The 13,523-nt window shown below is 44.0% G+C and overlaps 3 protein-coding genes across 3 annotated transcripts; 2 read left to right on the top strand and 1 right to left on the bottom strand.

Moving 5' to 3' along the window:
- The first annotated feature begins 344 nt into the window (after positions 1-344).
- On the top strand, positions 345-6,899 carry LOC111600950 (neither inactivation nor afterpotential protein C). The gene is made up of 14 exons (XM_023317331.2): positions 345-462; positions 872-1,189; positions 1,259-2,122; positions 2,188-3,125; positions 3,180-3,472; positions 3,556-3,827; positions 3,896-4,182; positions 4,244-4,393; positions 4,451-4,548; positions 4,612-4,665; positions 5,328-5,515; positions 5,573-5,988; positions 6,047-6,329; positions 6,390-6,899. The coding sequence occupies exons 2-14, from the start codon at positions 905-907 to the stop codon at positions 6,780-6,782; spliced, it is 4,521 nt and encodes a 1,506-aa protein (XP_023173099.2). The 5' UTR covers positions 345-462; positions 872-904; the 3' UTR covers positions 6,783-6,899.
- A 208-nt stretch (positions 6,900-7,107) lies between these two features.
- On the bottom strand, positions 7,108-9,648 carry LOC111601293 (MTOR-associated protein MEAK7). Its single transcript, XM_023317807.1, has 8 exons — positions 9,520-9,648; positions 8,755-8,979; positions 8,383-8,698; positions 7,936-8,309; positions 7,855-7,882; positions 7,717-7,795; positions 7,550-7,643; positions 7,108-7,407 (listed from the first exon to the last, which is right to left on the bottom strand). The coding sequence occupies exons 1-8, from the start codon at positions 9,646-9,648 to the stop codon at positions 7,303-7,305; spliced, it is 1,350 nt and encodes a 449-aa protein (XP_023173575.1). The 3' UTR covers positions 7,108-7,302.
- A 1,033-nt stretch (positions 9,649-10,681) lies between these two features.
- LOC111602171 (mitogen-activated protein kinase kinase kinase 7-like) lies at positions 10,682-13,258 on the top strand. The gene is made up of 8 exons (XM_023319136.2): positions 10,682-10,804; positions 10,930-11,235; positions 11,297-11,754; positions 12,129-12,201; positions 12,253-12,564; positions 12,620-12,850; positions 12,912-13,053; positions 13,116-13,258. Exons 1-8 carry the CDS (start codon positions 10,766-10,768, stop codon positions 13,256-13,258), a joined length of 1,704 nt encoding a protein of 567 aa, XP_023174904.2. The 5' UTR covers positions 10,682-10,765.
- The last annotated feature ends 265 nt before the right edge of the window (positions 13,259-13,523 follow it).

Raw genomic sequence — 13,523 nt, forward strand, 5'->3', positions numbered from 1 at the left:
CAGCTGACTTTTATTCAATTTCAAATTAAGCTTATCTCTTCCTCTCCCTCACTCTCACCCCCTCGCTGTTTCTCTCTCTCTCTCTCTATCTCACTCTGTATCAGTCACCCCACATTATGCACATTTTCTTTTGCTTCACGTGAATGTCGCGCGGTCTGAGCTACTGAGCTACTAATTCAATTAGCTGGCTAAATAGCTGCCCAAGGTACAAGCACTGAAAGGGGGTGCTCTCCGAATTGGAATAGGCAATTGGCTAAACATGCCTTGGCGTCACTGCGGGGCTTCTGGGGCACAGCAAAAAGCCAAAGAATCCGTTTGCACAACTTTCAGTTGGCTTTCTGCGGCGCTACGTGCTGCAAGCGTGCGGTCGATTCGGAAAATCTATCTGGGAGCTACCAAAGGATACTTTCTTCCTTCATCATTGTGGTGTGACATATAAATAGAGCTAACTAAAGTGTGCAGGTCTGTCTTTAAGGACACTCGCTTTTTAGTGCTGCAAAATGTGTTTTGAACCTTCCACTCTTTTTTAATATAAAAAAAAGTTCAGGGTGTTTGGATGAACCAAACTTTGTCCGTATACATATGTAAATTTCAGCTTGTTAGTGTATGGTTACTCTGGGAATTTCAGTCAGTGGCTTCAGGGATTTCGGAATTATATATTTCTGCGTATCCTCGCGCACCTGCTCTTAAATTTGTCCGCTTATATAACCTGTGCAACAATAACCCACTTGAGGTTCAGTGTTAATTCCTCGAATCCTTTCATAGTTGGTGTTAGGCAACATCAATGAGGCTAATGCAACTTGCAGCACCAAAATCGGTTGAAGAACTTTTTCACTAGTTTTACAGAGTAAATCACCTTTTGCAACTTTAGTATACAACGAGTTGTCTGTGCGAGTTATTCAATATGTATTTGCCATATTCGCAATTGCCGGATCCGACGGATAAATTCGAGATCTATGAGGAGATTGCGCAGGGCGTGAATGCGAAGGTGTTTCGCGCCAAGGAATTGGAAAATGATCGCATCGTTGCACTGAAGATACAGCACTATGATGAGGAGCACCAGGTATCCATTGAGGAGGAGTATCGCACGCTGCGCGACTATTGCGCACATCCCAACTTGCCGGAGTTCTATGGCGTCTACAAGCTGTCGAAACCCAATGGACCCGATGAGATTTGGTTTGTCATGGAGGTTAGTTTGCCAATAAAATCACGTCTGGGTTTTTATACCCAACTCGACTCACCTCTTAACTACTCATAGTACTGCGCCGGTGGCACTGCTGTGGACATGGTCAATAAGCTCCTAAAACTGGACCGTCGCATGCGGGAGGAACATATTGCGTACATTGTCAGGGAGACCTGTCGCGCTGCCATTGAGCTGAATCGCAATCATGTGCTGCATCGTGACATCCGAGGCGACAACATTCTATTGACCAAAAATGGACGCGTTAAGCTGTGCGACTTTGGGCTGTCGCGTCAGGTGGACTCGACGCTGGGCAAACGGGGCACCTGCATTGGTTCGCCCTGCTGGCTGGCGCCCGAGGTGGTGACAGCACTGGAGGCCCGCGAACCGGACATAACTGTGCGTGCCGATGTCTGGGCACTGGGCATAACAACCATTGAGCTGGCCGATGGTAAGCCGCCGTTCGCGGACATGCATCCGACACGGGCCATGTTTGCAATTGTGCGCAATCCGCCGCCCACCCTGACACGACCCACCAACTGGTCTCAGCAAATTAACGACTTCATTGCCGAGTGCCTGGAGAAGAATGCCGAGAATCGTCCCATGATGGTGGAAATGGTTGAGCATCCCTTTCTCACCGAGCTGATCGAAAACGAGGATGAAATGCGTTCGGATCTAGCCGAGATGCTCGAGCTGGCCAGCGATGTGAAGACGCTGTACAAGGAACCGGAACTGTTTGTGGATCGCGGCTACATTAAGCGCTTCGACGAGAAGCCGGAGCGCATGTATCCCGAAGATTTGGCAGCTCTAGATAATCCAGTCGATGAGAGCATACTCGACTCGCTGCGCAATCGCATGGAAATGGGCGAGTCCTATAGCTTTATTGGCGACATTCTGCTCTCCCTGAACTCTAACGAGCTCAAGCAGGAGTTCACCAATGATGTGAGTCTCCAGCGTGTCCCGCCCGTATGCAGCTTACGTATTTTATATTTGATATCTCTTTTCAGTTTCACGCCAAATACAAATTCAAGTCACGCTCGGAGAACCAGCCGCATATTTTTTCTGTGGCAGATATTGCCTATCAGGATATGCTGCACCATCGAGAGCCGCAGCACATTGTCTTTTCCGGCGAAAGCTATTCGGGCAAGTCGACCAATGCCCGCCTGCTGATCAAGCATCTGTGCTACCTGGGCGACGGCAATCGCGGCGCCACTGGACGCGTCGAGAGCTCCATCAAGGTTATACTGATGATGGTGAACGCCGGCACACCGGTCAACAACGACTCGACACGCTGTGTGCTGCAGTACTGTCTGACCTTTGGCAAGACTGGCAAGATGAGCGGAGCTGTCTTCAATATGTATATGCTGGAGAAGCTGCGTGTGGCCACCACCGATGGCAGCCAGCACAACTTTCATATCTTTTACTATTTCTATGATTTCATAAATCAACAGAATCAGCTGAAGGACTACAATCTGAAGCCAGATCGCAGCTATCGCTATCTGCGCATACCACCGGATGTGCCACCATCCAAGCTCAAGTATCGTCGCGATGATCCTGAAGGCAATGTTGAGCGCTATCTTGAATTTGAGGCCATTTTACGTGACTTGGACTTCAATCACAAGCAGCTGGAAACAGTGCGAAAAGTGCTCGCTGCCATTCTGAACATCGGCAACATACGCTTCCGTCAATCGGGCAAATACGCCGAGGTTGAGAACACCGACATTGTGTCACGCATCGCTGAACTGCTGCGCGTCGATGAAAAGAAGTTCATGTGGTCGCTCACCAATTTCATAATGGTTAAGGGCGGCATTGCCGAGCGGCGCCAGTATACGACAGAGGAGGCACGCGATGCTCGGGATGCTGTAGCCTCCACGCTGTACTCGCGCTTGGTTGACTTCATCATCAATCGGATCAACATGAATATGTCCTTCCCTCGCGCAGTCTTGTAAGTATTTGGGTATCCAGATCCTGGTCTTTAAATTAATGCCTACCTGTACAGTGGTGACACGAATGCCATAATCGTGCACGACATGTTCGGCTTTGAGTGCTTCCATCGCAATGGCCTGGAGCAGCTGATTATCAACACGCTGAACGAGCAAATGCAGTATCACTACAATCAGCGCATCTTCATAAGCGAAATGCTAGAAATGGAGGCCGAGGATATTGACACCATCAATCTGAACTTTTATGACAACAAGACGGCCCTAGATAATCTCCTGACCAAGCCCGATGGCCTGTTCTACATCATAGACGATGCATCGCGCTCCTGTCAGGACCAGGACTTGATTATGGGTAGACCCAGAACCACTTCTCTGGAATAGCTCTCTCTCTCTGACATGATTTCACTACTCTATATTTGACTTCTCATCTTTTAGATCGCGTTTCGGAAAAGCACAGCCAGTTCGTGAAGAAGCACACTGCCACTGAGCTATCTGTTGCCCATTATACGGGCCGCATCATTTACGATACGCGCGCATTCACTGACATCAATCGGGACTTTGTGCCGCCCGAGATGATCGAAACGTTCCGCTCCTCGCTGGACGAGAGCGTCATGCTCATGTTTACCAATCAGCTAACCAAAGCTGGCAATCTGACCATGCCCTTTGAGGCCATACAGCATAAGGACGACACTGAGCGCAAATCATACGTGAGTTGCATCAAATCATAGCACAGCTCAGATCGAGATCTCATTATGCACCTTTGCCGTACTTAAAGAATCTAAACACGCTCAGCGCTGGCTGCATCTCGCAAGTGAACAATCTGCGCACCATGGCCGCCAATTTCCGTTTCACCTGCCTGACCCTGCTCAAAATGCTCAGCCAGAACGCTAATCTGGGCGTACACTTTGTGCGCTGCATACGCGCCGATCTGGAGTACAAGCCGCGCGCCTTCCACTCGGACGTCGTGCAGCAGCAGATGAAGGCGCTGGGCATTCTGGATACGGTCATTGCGCGCCAGCGTGGCTACTCCACACGCTTGCCCTTCGAGGAGTTCCTCAAACGGTAGGACGCGCCACGAAGTTTTGCTCCTAGTCCACTCATCGCCTCTTGTTTCGCACTGCAGCTATCAGTTCTTGGCCTTTGACTTCGATGAGACGGTTGAGATGACCAAAGACAATTGTCGCCTCTTGTTTCTGCGCCTGAAAATGGAGGGCTGGGTTCTGGGCAAGACCAAGGTCTTCTTGCGCTACTACAACGATGAGTATCTAGCCAGGTGAGCAGCAATCGATAACAGCTAACGCATTGCCACTAAACTGTGCGTCACCGCTAGGCAATATGAGCTGCAGGTGAAAAAGGTGATCAAGGTGCAGTCCATGATGCGTGCACTGCTGGCACGCAAGCGCGTCAAAGGCGGCAAGGTCTTTAAATGTAAGTGGCGCCATCTAAAGCAATGCTTAGGCAAGTCTCCTTAACTCTCTGTCTATCACACAGTGGGCAAAAAGGGAGCTGGCCATCACGACGAGGCAGCGAGCAAAATACAAAAAGGTAAAAAAACTCAAGTTGATAAGCTTAAAGATTACGATGAGGAACATATCGACATAAGTGAGACACCATCGGAGGCCGATGAACTGTTTCTGGAAGCGCGTAAAGACGAGGCTCTCGCCGCAGTGTGCATCTCCAAAATCGAACAGGCCTCAATCGATGAATAGATCTCATTTTATTTTTACATAATCAAAAGCAATGCCCATGTGGGCACTATACTAATTCGTGGGGGTAGCACTACCAATATCCCACATTACCAAGTACTACATGCTACTACAACTACAACATACATACATAATAAAATATCAAAGTAACCAAGCCACAAGTTTGCATTAGTTAGCGTGGTTAGGGTCTCCGGTTGGTCTACGTGCCACTTAAGCCGCTTAGTGCAATAGCGCACGGGTGTCCAACCAGAACAACATCTAACTACCTGGCCACCCACATCTAGTGATGCAACCAATCGGCTTAGCTGGACGTGTGGCCTACAGAGACAGATGAATTATAAGTGTTGCATTGAAAATAAATGAAAATTTAATTAAATTAAGGTGACTCCCCCGCACACTGACCGCAATTCTAACTGGCCACTAACCCACCTCCTCTCCCTTCCTTCTCTCTGCCTCTCCTTTTTCACTTTCTCTCTCTCTCTTTTGTGCTTTCCTCGGCAGCTTTTCGTGGTTTCCGAGACCGTGTTCGCTTACCGCCCTTGGTGAATGAAAAGTCCGGACAGCTTAATCAGAACACGGCGGACTTTATTCGACCCTTTGCTAAGAAATGGCGTGAGAAGTCCATCTTTCAGGTGCTGCTACATTATCGAGCCGCTCGCTTCCAGGACTTCGTCAATCTGTCGCAGCAGGTATGCTTTCTTGGTTCCACTCACCTTCCTTTCGCTAATTGAAACACCTACACACAGGTGCACATTTACAATCAACGCATGGTGGCTGGCCTCAATAAGTGCACTCGAGCTGTGCCATTCGAGCGCATTAACATGCGTGAGGTGAACTCTTCGCAGCTGGGGCCGCTGCCCGTGCCCATCAAGAAGATGCCCTTCCGCTTGGACCAGATACCATTTTACGATACCCAATATATGGTCGATCCGGCCAATTCGATCTCACGTCAAACCTTTCCAAGTCACTTACTGCTGCAGCAGACAGAGGACGATGAGCCCTGGGACAGTCCATTGCAGCGCAATCCCTCAATGACCTCTTGCTTGCTAACCTACAATGCGTATAAGAAGGAGCAGGCCTGCCAGACCAACTGGGATCGCATGGGCGAGAGCGACAACATCTACAATCAAAGCTACTTTCGGGATCCACAGCAGCTGAGAAGGTGAGTCAGTCCATTGCACAATCTCAATCGAATCTTCTTCTCACATCTTATCCATCAGGAATCAAATGCAAAAGAACATGAATGCCTATAACAATGCTTACAACAACAACTACAACAGCAGCAACTATCAGAACGCCAACTGGGGGGTTTATCGATCCGGATCGCGCCGCAATTCTTTAAAGGGCTATGCGGCGCCACCGCCACCGCCGCCGATGCCATCCTCCAATCAGTATCGCAATAATCCCAGCCAGCAGCAGCGTAATTACCAACAACGCTCTTCATATCCGCCCTCTGATCCGGTGCGGGAGCTGCAAAACATGGCGCGCCGCAACGAGGACGATGTAAGTAATGCCAAAATATGATTTGGATTTAGGTTGATTACAACAGCTTGCTCTTGGCAGAACTCCGAGGAGCCACCATTTAACTTTAAGGCCATGCTGCGCAAGACAAACTATCCACGGGGCTCCGAGACGAGCACCTACGATTTCCACAATCGCCCTGGCTGGGAGAATAGCGATCAGCAGCAGCAGCAGCACACATTCCAGGCACCAAAACTACGGTCGACAGGTCGACGCTATGATGAAGATGGCCAGAACTCCAACCACAATGCTGCCGGCAACTATGGTGTGTCGCGCAACTTCGGCCAACGAGCACCGCCTCTGCATCAGACGCCGGCGAGCGTAGGACGCAGCTTCGAAGATAGCAATGCGCGCTCTTTCGAAGAGGCCGGCTCGTACGTTGAAGAGGAGATTGCACCGGGCGTTACGCTCTCGGGCTATGCTGTTGACATTTAAAATACATTAATTGTCTACTATTATATTGTATTCTAAGTGGGCAATAACCTAATACAATTGGTATCGAAATTTTATTAATTACAATTAGAAAAAGCCACCCGTTAATTTTAGCAATAAACTGGAATTCAGCAAAAAGTTTACGATTTATTGAAACGCGGAAAAGAGGAGATTTACGACGATATTAAATTGCTTTTGAAAAATTTCATTCACTTGTAGTCCTAGAACGCAACAACAATACTTTCAGTATTACATAGACACTATGCATAATACATTCTATATACGTATATATCTCAATATATATATAATATTAACATTAATAGCTTAACAAAATTGTTGTAGGAATGGAAATATCGAATACTTTTTGTATCCAGGACTTGGTTTAAAGTATTTTGGAAAGGTTTTTAAGACTAAAGTATATATGTATAGGTTTAAACCGCACACCCAAAAGAGACATAAGGCTATAAATTCTTGAATATGATAAAACCAAGATTTCACTCAATGCCTTCCAAATCGACCGCCATCAATCATCCATGCCCGGCTCACGAAGTCCATCCGAGTGCATTTGCTTGCCAGCGATTTCCAGCATGGCACGATCTTCCAAATTGGTATCCAACACCGAACGTTTCTAAAAAAGCAAAACGTATTTATAGATGTAAAGAAACTTAAACTTTAATTTCTCTAGTTTAATATTGCCTATTCGCTAACTTTTCCACTTGTATGAGGAAAACATTTGATTAGCTAAATATTTAGATGTGGAAAATGTTTACCTGATCATCACTGCCGCCTTCGTCATCATCCTTGACAGGCAAATCGCCTACAGCCCAAACCTCCAAATTGCGTATTTTGAATTGCTTGCGTTTGCTGTAAAAGAAGATATTATATATATATATTATTTTAATATTATATTATTTTTTGTATTCAGCATCAATCACACCTGAGCTGCACATAGTCAGCATATGTAGTACAGCTCTCCACACTCTGACCCTCGCCAAACATGCAGTCCAGCCAGAGACCTAGTAAGTAATACAATGGTAAGCCAATTCCAATTACAAGTCTATTCCTTTTGTCTTACCCCAGAACTCGAACTGTCCACCCATGCCCTGTAAAAAGTATTGTTGTAATAACACAAATCGATATACGCACAATTACTCACAAGCCCATTAGGCATTGTCTGCTGATTCAAGTTTAGATACTGATAGTGGTCATTGTAGCCAGTGGAGGTGAAGCAGCGCATGGCTGGGCTGAGCGTATAGAGCAAAGAAGTATCGTTGCCAGTGAATTGGGGTTTAAGTGCCCACGATTCAGGAGCATAGCCGCCAAATATGTATTGATCCTCATCCTCGATGAAAAACAGCGTAGGTCCCTTATCTATCATCTTGCCAAGCATTGTGGAGAAGCTCTCGCCATGGATTTTCGATGAAAATAGGAAACGCCATTTGTGACGCATCTCGCGCGGCAACTGTGCATTGATATACAGCACATGTGGCAGCTCGATGATGGGTCGGTAGTGGCTATTATGCGGCGCATCTGTGTGCGTATATAAATGAGATTTACGATTGTCATGATTGAGGTACAAACAACGTCATTGCACATTACATACCGCACAGCTGGGGCAGAATGGAAATTTCCATCTCTTTGATGATTGTACGCTTGCTGCCGCCATGGCGTGTGTAAAGCTGCACAAAGACCTCGCGCCACAGCTGTAGAAATTGTGGCGTTACGTGGAGCCAACGCTCCAATGCCTCATTGTGCAAGGTGTGTTCTAAGTCTTTGCTTAGACTACGCATCAGGCCCTTGGCAAAGCTGCAGAGCGACCGCTCTGTGGTAATAAAGCCCAACTCCTGCCAGTCCTTGATATTGGAACCCTTTAAGGTGCTCTCCAGATGCACATAGCTCTTAATGATTGAGTGTATATACTGAAAGCAGTCAATTAATATATAATTAATTCAGTTATTATAAGATAAGAGCTCACCTGTTCCAGTTGTTTGCTGCTCAAGCTGTCGTTGGGGCTGCATTGCAGAGATGACAGCATCATCTGCATTTTCATCTCAATGCTGCCACGTTCCATAATGTAATAGGGCTCGCCAAACTTCTTCAATGGTATATTGATGCATGGCTGGCCTGGCTTCGTTGGGATAAACAGATATTGAGCCGTGGCCTCGGCTAGTGAACGCTCGATCGTTTGAGACCAGGCTTCCTGTTTTTCGGACAATCGACAATCCAAAACACACACAAAAACGAAAGCAAAATAAACAAATTAATGCGATCGTCAGCAAACTCTTTGATGCCAAGGTAGCGCGGTAGGGGACGAACACAATGTTAATATTTGATGACATTTACTGTATTCGTCGCGTCAATTGTTTATCATAAATTCAATTTCGTAGCCATAATTATGTGTTGCCCCCCTTGGAATCACGACTAATTCGTTAACAAGCAAATTACACAGAGCAAAACAAGCAAAAAGTCACCCGCAAATACGCAAAGCAAACAAATTAGTCTAGCCAAAGACATGATTGCAAAACCGAAAACGTATTCCGTTAATGCAAAGTGTTATTGATAACGACGACAACGGCGATGGCTTTCCCCGCACATAATATATCATTTATGGAGTCGCATGACACTGCTGCAGTAAACCTTGAACTTGTGACCGTAGCCACTGGCAATGCCAGGCAACAACCGAGCATTGATTTGTTAGCCAAAAGAGCACAAGTGCAACGACCCAATAGCGTTCACCTACCACCAGTCGATCTGAGGTTAATTTCTCTAAAGCACCGCCAGATGCGTTGCGATATGCCGTTTCTAAAAAGCGCAGCTCCTCATTTGTGTACACATTGTCCGATTCTTTTTTGCTACTAGTGTTACCCATAGTTTGTGATGGTATTTTATAGAAAGTAAATACGCTACTGATGCGTCGAATTTAAATTGAAAAAAGAAAACACAACAAAGACTTAACACAGCTGTTGGGCAGTGTGACCACAGAGCAATTACACCAAACACTGCTAAATGCAGTGCGCCACACCGCAGCCGCTGCTCATTTCTGCGCACCGGCAGAAGTATTACGATTACAACGTAGAAAATCCGAATTATATTGGCCATTGGTGTTGGCTCCAATTATATAACATCATTGTATGGTAAGCAAATGTGATTCTGATCCTTCTAACTTAAGCATAAATAACAACTACAGCTATTTTGCAGTGCTACCACAAACTAGTATAAGAAACGCTCAATTTGCCGCACCGCAGCCGCAGCCGCAGCTCTTTGCCAACATTTCTGCTTTTTATTATGTCTAAATATTTTAAACAATACATTAATGAAATATTTTCTTTTAATATTATTAAAAGCTTAGACCATAACAAGCGATAAATATTTTTCACAACAATGAATGAATGAACACAAACATCGTTCGTAAACTGGTCACCCTGTAATCGACAAGCCTCCACATTGTTGCGGAAATGACTTATTACAACCGTTGGGCTTTTATCACTAATTCTAAGCCGTTGTGCTCTCCCAAGAATTTGAATGACAATTTCTAGTCCTTTCCCTAAGTCCGTTGAGAATCATAACGAACCTGTCCAAATGGCCTAAATAGCTATTTCGCACTCAGTCAGCAAAACCCGAGATCACGTTCAGCAACAGCTATAATTGTCTATTAAAAAGATAATAAATAATACGCATTTAAATGTTATATGATATTATAAACCGTACTTATGTATGTAAAGCTATAGCATTAATCGATTGTTAGCGGCTGTTGCTGATTCATCTCTAGCACCGATAATTTACTTCTGATAAGAATTCATTGCGAGACTATATTCTATATTTTAGATAACTAACTTTTGATCAAATACGAAATAACAAACGCAAATAAGATTTTGACTTACTTGCTCTTCCGTTTACTTACCTAAATAATTCGCTTGCCATTAAATAGTTGATTGAGAAATAAAAAGTTAAAATTGCATTCTTCGAGTGATATTTTGTGAATCAGCATGAAAATTTTATCACTAGACGATCTTTCTGGGTGGCAGGTAATGGATTATAGCGCCATTGGTCTTCTGCAATGTCCGTCTGTTTGAATTAGCTCTGGCATTAAATGCGCCAATTTAAAACATTCTTAATGATTTGTATTTTTATGTGAATATTAATTTTGAAGGAATTCCGGAAAAATGCTCGTGGCTTCGTGACAAAGGCACATTACGCCAATGAGCTTATTGCGTTAAAGACATCTGCACGCTCCGTAGTGGACATTCCGTGGATCTTGAAAACGTACAAGAAGCTATTCAACAAATACCATGAGAATATCATAAAATTTTATGGAATTGACTACAAAAAAACGGCCTATGTAAGCCTCATTATGGAGTTCGCAGTGGGTGGATCGCTGTATGATCAAATCCATGGCACAGATGTCCCAAGGTACTCTTCGCAAGAAGCACTCAATTGGATGCTGCAATGCGCTGAGGTACATTGGCACTTTTTCCTTTCTACCTAAAACAAATGTCGAAAACTGTTTCTTTTCGCAGGGAATTGCATTTCTACATTCACTCGGTGTTTGTCATGGCAATTTGAAGCCAATGAATTTATTTCTGTTCAATGACAATCGCTGCTTGAAGGTCGGTGAGCTGACATTTGGAGTGGAAGATAGTTGCAATGATTACGCGCCGCCAGAGGCCAGAAAAACACTCTCAAGTAATATAAACCGAAGACAACTCAATTCCATGTACGGCATCATATATGAATACATCCCGCCATACTATACACAAGAATACGATGTATATAGCTTTGGAATAGTTCTTTGGGAAGTGCTTTCACGCAAACGAGCTTTATATTACTATGTATTGCCGGAAAAACGTCTTAGTTGTCCTAACGATGAGTTGGGCTTCAACTATATCAATTCGCTGATTGCCAGTTGCTGTGATGATGACCCGAGCAAACGGCCCAAAATGTCGGAAGTGATTGAGCAGCTCAAAGTCATTAGAGGGTATTTTTAAAAGTATTTATTCTTATTGTGTATATATATTGTTACTTAGTTGTCATAAAGACAACGGATTTGCGCATCGTCTGCCACAAAAGTCTGAGATTCGTTTCTAAATTCGCGAGAATCCACAGTGCACCTGCCTAATATACCTCTAAGAGTGAAGTCTCGAAAAAAAAATAGTAATGAAATATATTATTATTTTCGAGACTTGCCTGCCAGCAGCTAGCTGCAGCTCATGTCATTTGGTCCAGTTAATGTGAGCTACCCTGTAGCCTGGTATCCAAGACACGTTCGAGAGGCTCTTGAAGTTTTTTCTTTATTGATTAAATATTTATTTATTGCTTAATGAAAATACAATTAACATTTGCTTTTTGTAGACAGCATTATAGAATTGAAGGGGTATTAGAAACCCCAACCAATTTCGACATCTCTGGCGTACAATTGGGAGTGGTAATGAATGATCGATCTTCAATAGAGTTTTACTGAACGTCTGTTTTGCAGAAAATTGGATATGGCAGGTTTGGAGAAGTGTATAGAGCAAATTTTAATAATGTTCAATTGGCAGTAAAACAATGTAAGCCAAAGAACGACATCGAAAAAATAAACACTGCGAGAGAGGCGTCTCAACTTGCCCGGTGCAATCATGAGAACATTATCAAATTTTTTGACTTTAAAACCGATGCTGACGTTAGTGTGATTGTAATGGAATATGCCGAATGTGGATCACTCCAGAATTATTTGTTTCCTAAAGGAGTTCCGAACTATAGTTATACGAACTGGACTGCTTTCGACTGGATGCTACAAGTGGCTAAGGCAAGAACTGTAATTTTTCTGCTGAGAACTAAACTAAAATTGCAATATTTCATAGGGCCTTGCTTACTTACATGCCATGAAACCACATCCACTAATTCATCGAGATGTTAAACCACAAAATGTGTTGTTTGTTCACGGCTATCGCGTCGTTAAGTTAGCAGACTTTGGATCGATCCGCGAACAACCTGATGCGATGATAGCAGATATGGTCGACGCGGAATCGGTTAATGAACAAAATAATGCGATGACAGGCAACGTTGGCACAGCCTCATACATGGCACCAGAGGTTTGTGTTGCATAAAATTAAAGTACTCATAGATCCTAAAAATGGTTAACTATTTACATAGATTATAGATCACAAGCCATACACTGTAAAGGCAGATGTTTACAGTTTTGCTATTGTGCTCTGGCAGGTGATTAGTCGTAGTGTTCCCTACCCTGATCATTTAAAAATAAGAGCAGAGTTTCGTAAATTTAGGACATCTAATGGTAACTTATTTGTCAGACCTAATAGAATTTTTTTGATATTATTTTTTTTTGGATATTTCTAGGTGCACGTCCGTATATTGACAAACTAAAAAAATTTTCCAAATCGGAAGAGCTAAAAACTTTGATTTTAAAGTGTTGGAATCAAAATCCGGACGAGCGATTATCTATGAGGGAAATAATTTCCATACTGGAAAATGAATATTGACTGCCTATAAACAACATAGGGATATGACATGGAAGTGAAGCGATTCCGAGTGTGGAGGCTGCCAGATTTCAATAATAATGATCATGTCTAATTATTTAAATACATAAATCAAGAGTTTTATCGTGCACATCATATTTTATTGCCTCTATTCAAATAAAAATTATGTTCTTGGGTATTCTTGCGATGTGGAAAGAATAGCCTATGGTGCTGCGACATAGGTTGGTTACAGGTGACATGGAACGGTTGAATCCTTATAAAAAATTAG

This window comes from Drosophila hydei, unplaced genomic scaffold (assembly GCF_003285905.1).
Source record: "Drosophila hydei strain 15085-1641.00,03,60 unplaced genomic scaffold, DhydRS2 tig00008114-arrow-pilon, whole genome shotgun sequence".
Classification (NCBI taxonomy): Eukaryota; Metazoa; Arthropoda; class Insecta; order Diptera; family Drosophilidae; genus Drosophila; species Drosophila hydei.

Bases quoted from the DNA above. Each gene is read 5' to 3' on its own strand.
- LOC111600950 (XM_023317331.2), top strand. From the start codon at position 905: ATGTATTTGCCATATTCGCAATTGCCGGATCCGACGGATAAATTCGAG. The intron at 4,394-4,450 runs GTGAGCAGCAAT...CGTCACCGCTAG, and splicing joins AACGATGAGTATCTAGCCAG to GCAATATGAGCTGCAGGTGA. The intron at 6,330-6,389 runs GTAAGTAATGCC...TGCTCTTGGCAG, and splicing joins CGCGCCGCAACGAGGACGAT to AACTCCGAGGAGCCACCATT.
- LOC111602171 (XM_023319136.2), top strand. From the start codon at position 10,766: ATGAAAATTTTATCACTAGACGATCTTTCTGGGTGGCAG. The intron at 12,202-12,252 runs GTAATGAATGAT...TCTGTTTTGCAG, and splicing joins CTGGCGTACAATTGGGAGTG to AAAATTGGATATGGCAGGTT. The intron at 13,054-13,115 runs GTAACTTATTTG...GGATATTTCTAG, and splicing joins TAAATTTAGGACATCTAATG to GTGCACGTCCGTATATTGAC.
- LOC111601293 (XM_023317807.1), bottom strand. From the start codon at position 9,648: ATGGGTAACACTAGTAGCAAAAAAGAATCGGACAATGTGTACACAAAT. The intron at 8,699-8,754 runs GTGAGCTCTTAT...GACTGCTTTCAG, and splicing joins GCAGCAAACAACTGGAACAG to TATATACACTCAATCATTAA. The intron at 7,796-7,854 runs GTAAGACAAAAG...ATTACTTACTAG, and splicing joins TGGACAGTTCGAGTTCTGGG to GTCTCTGGCTGGACTGCATG.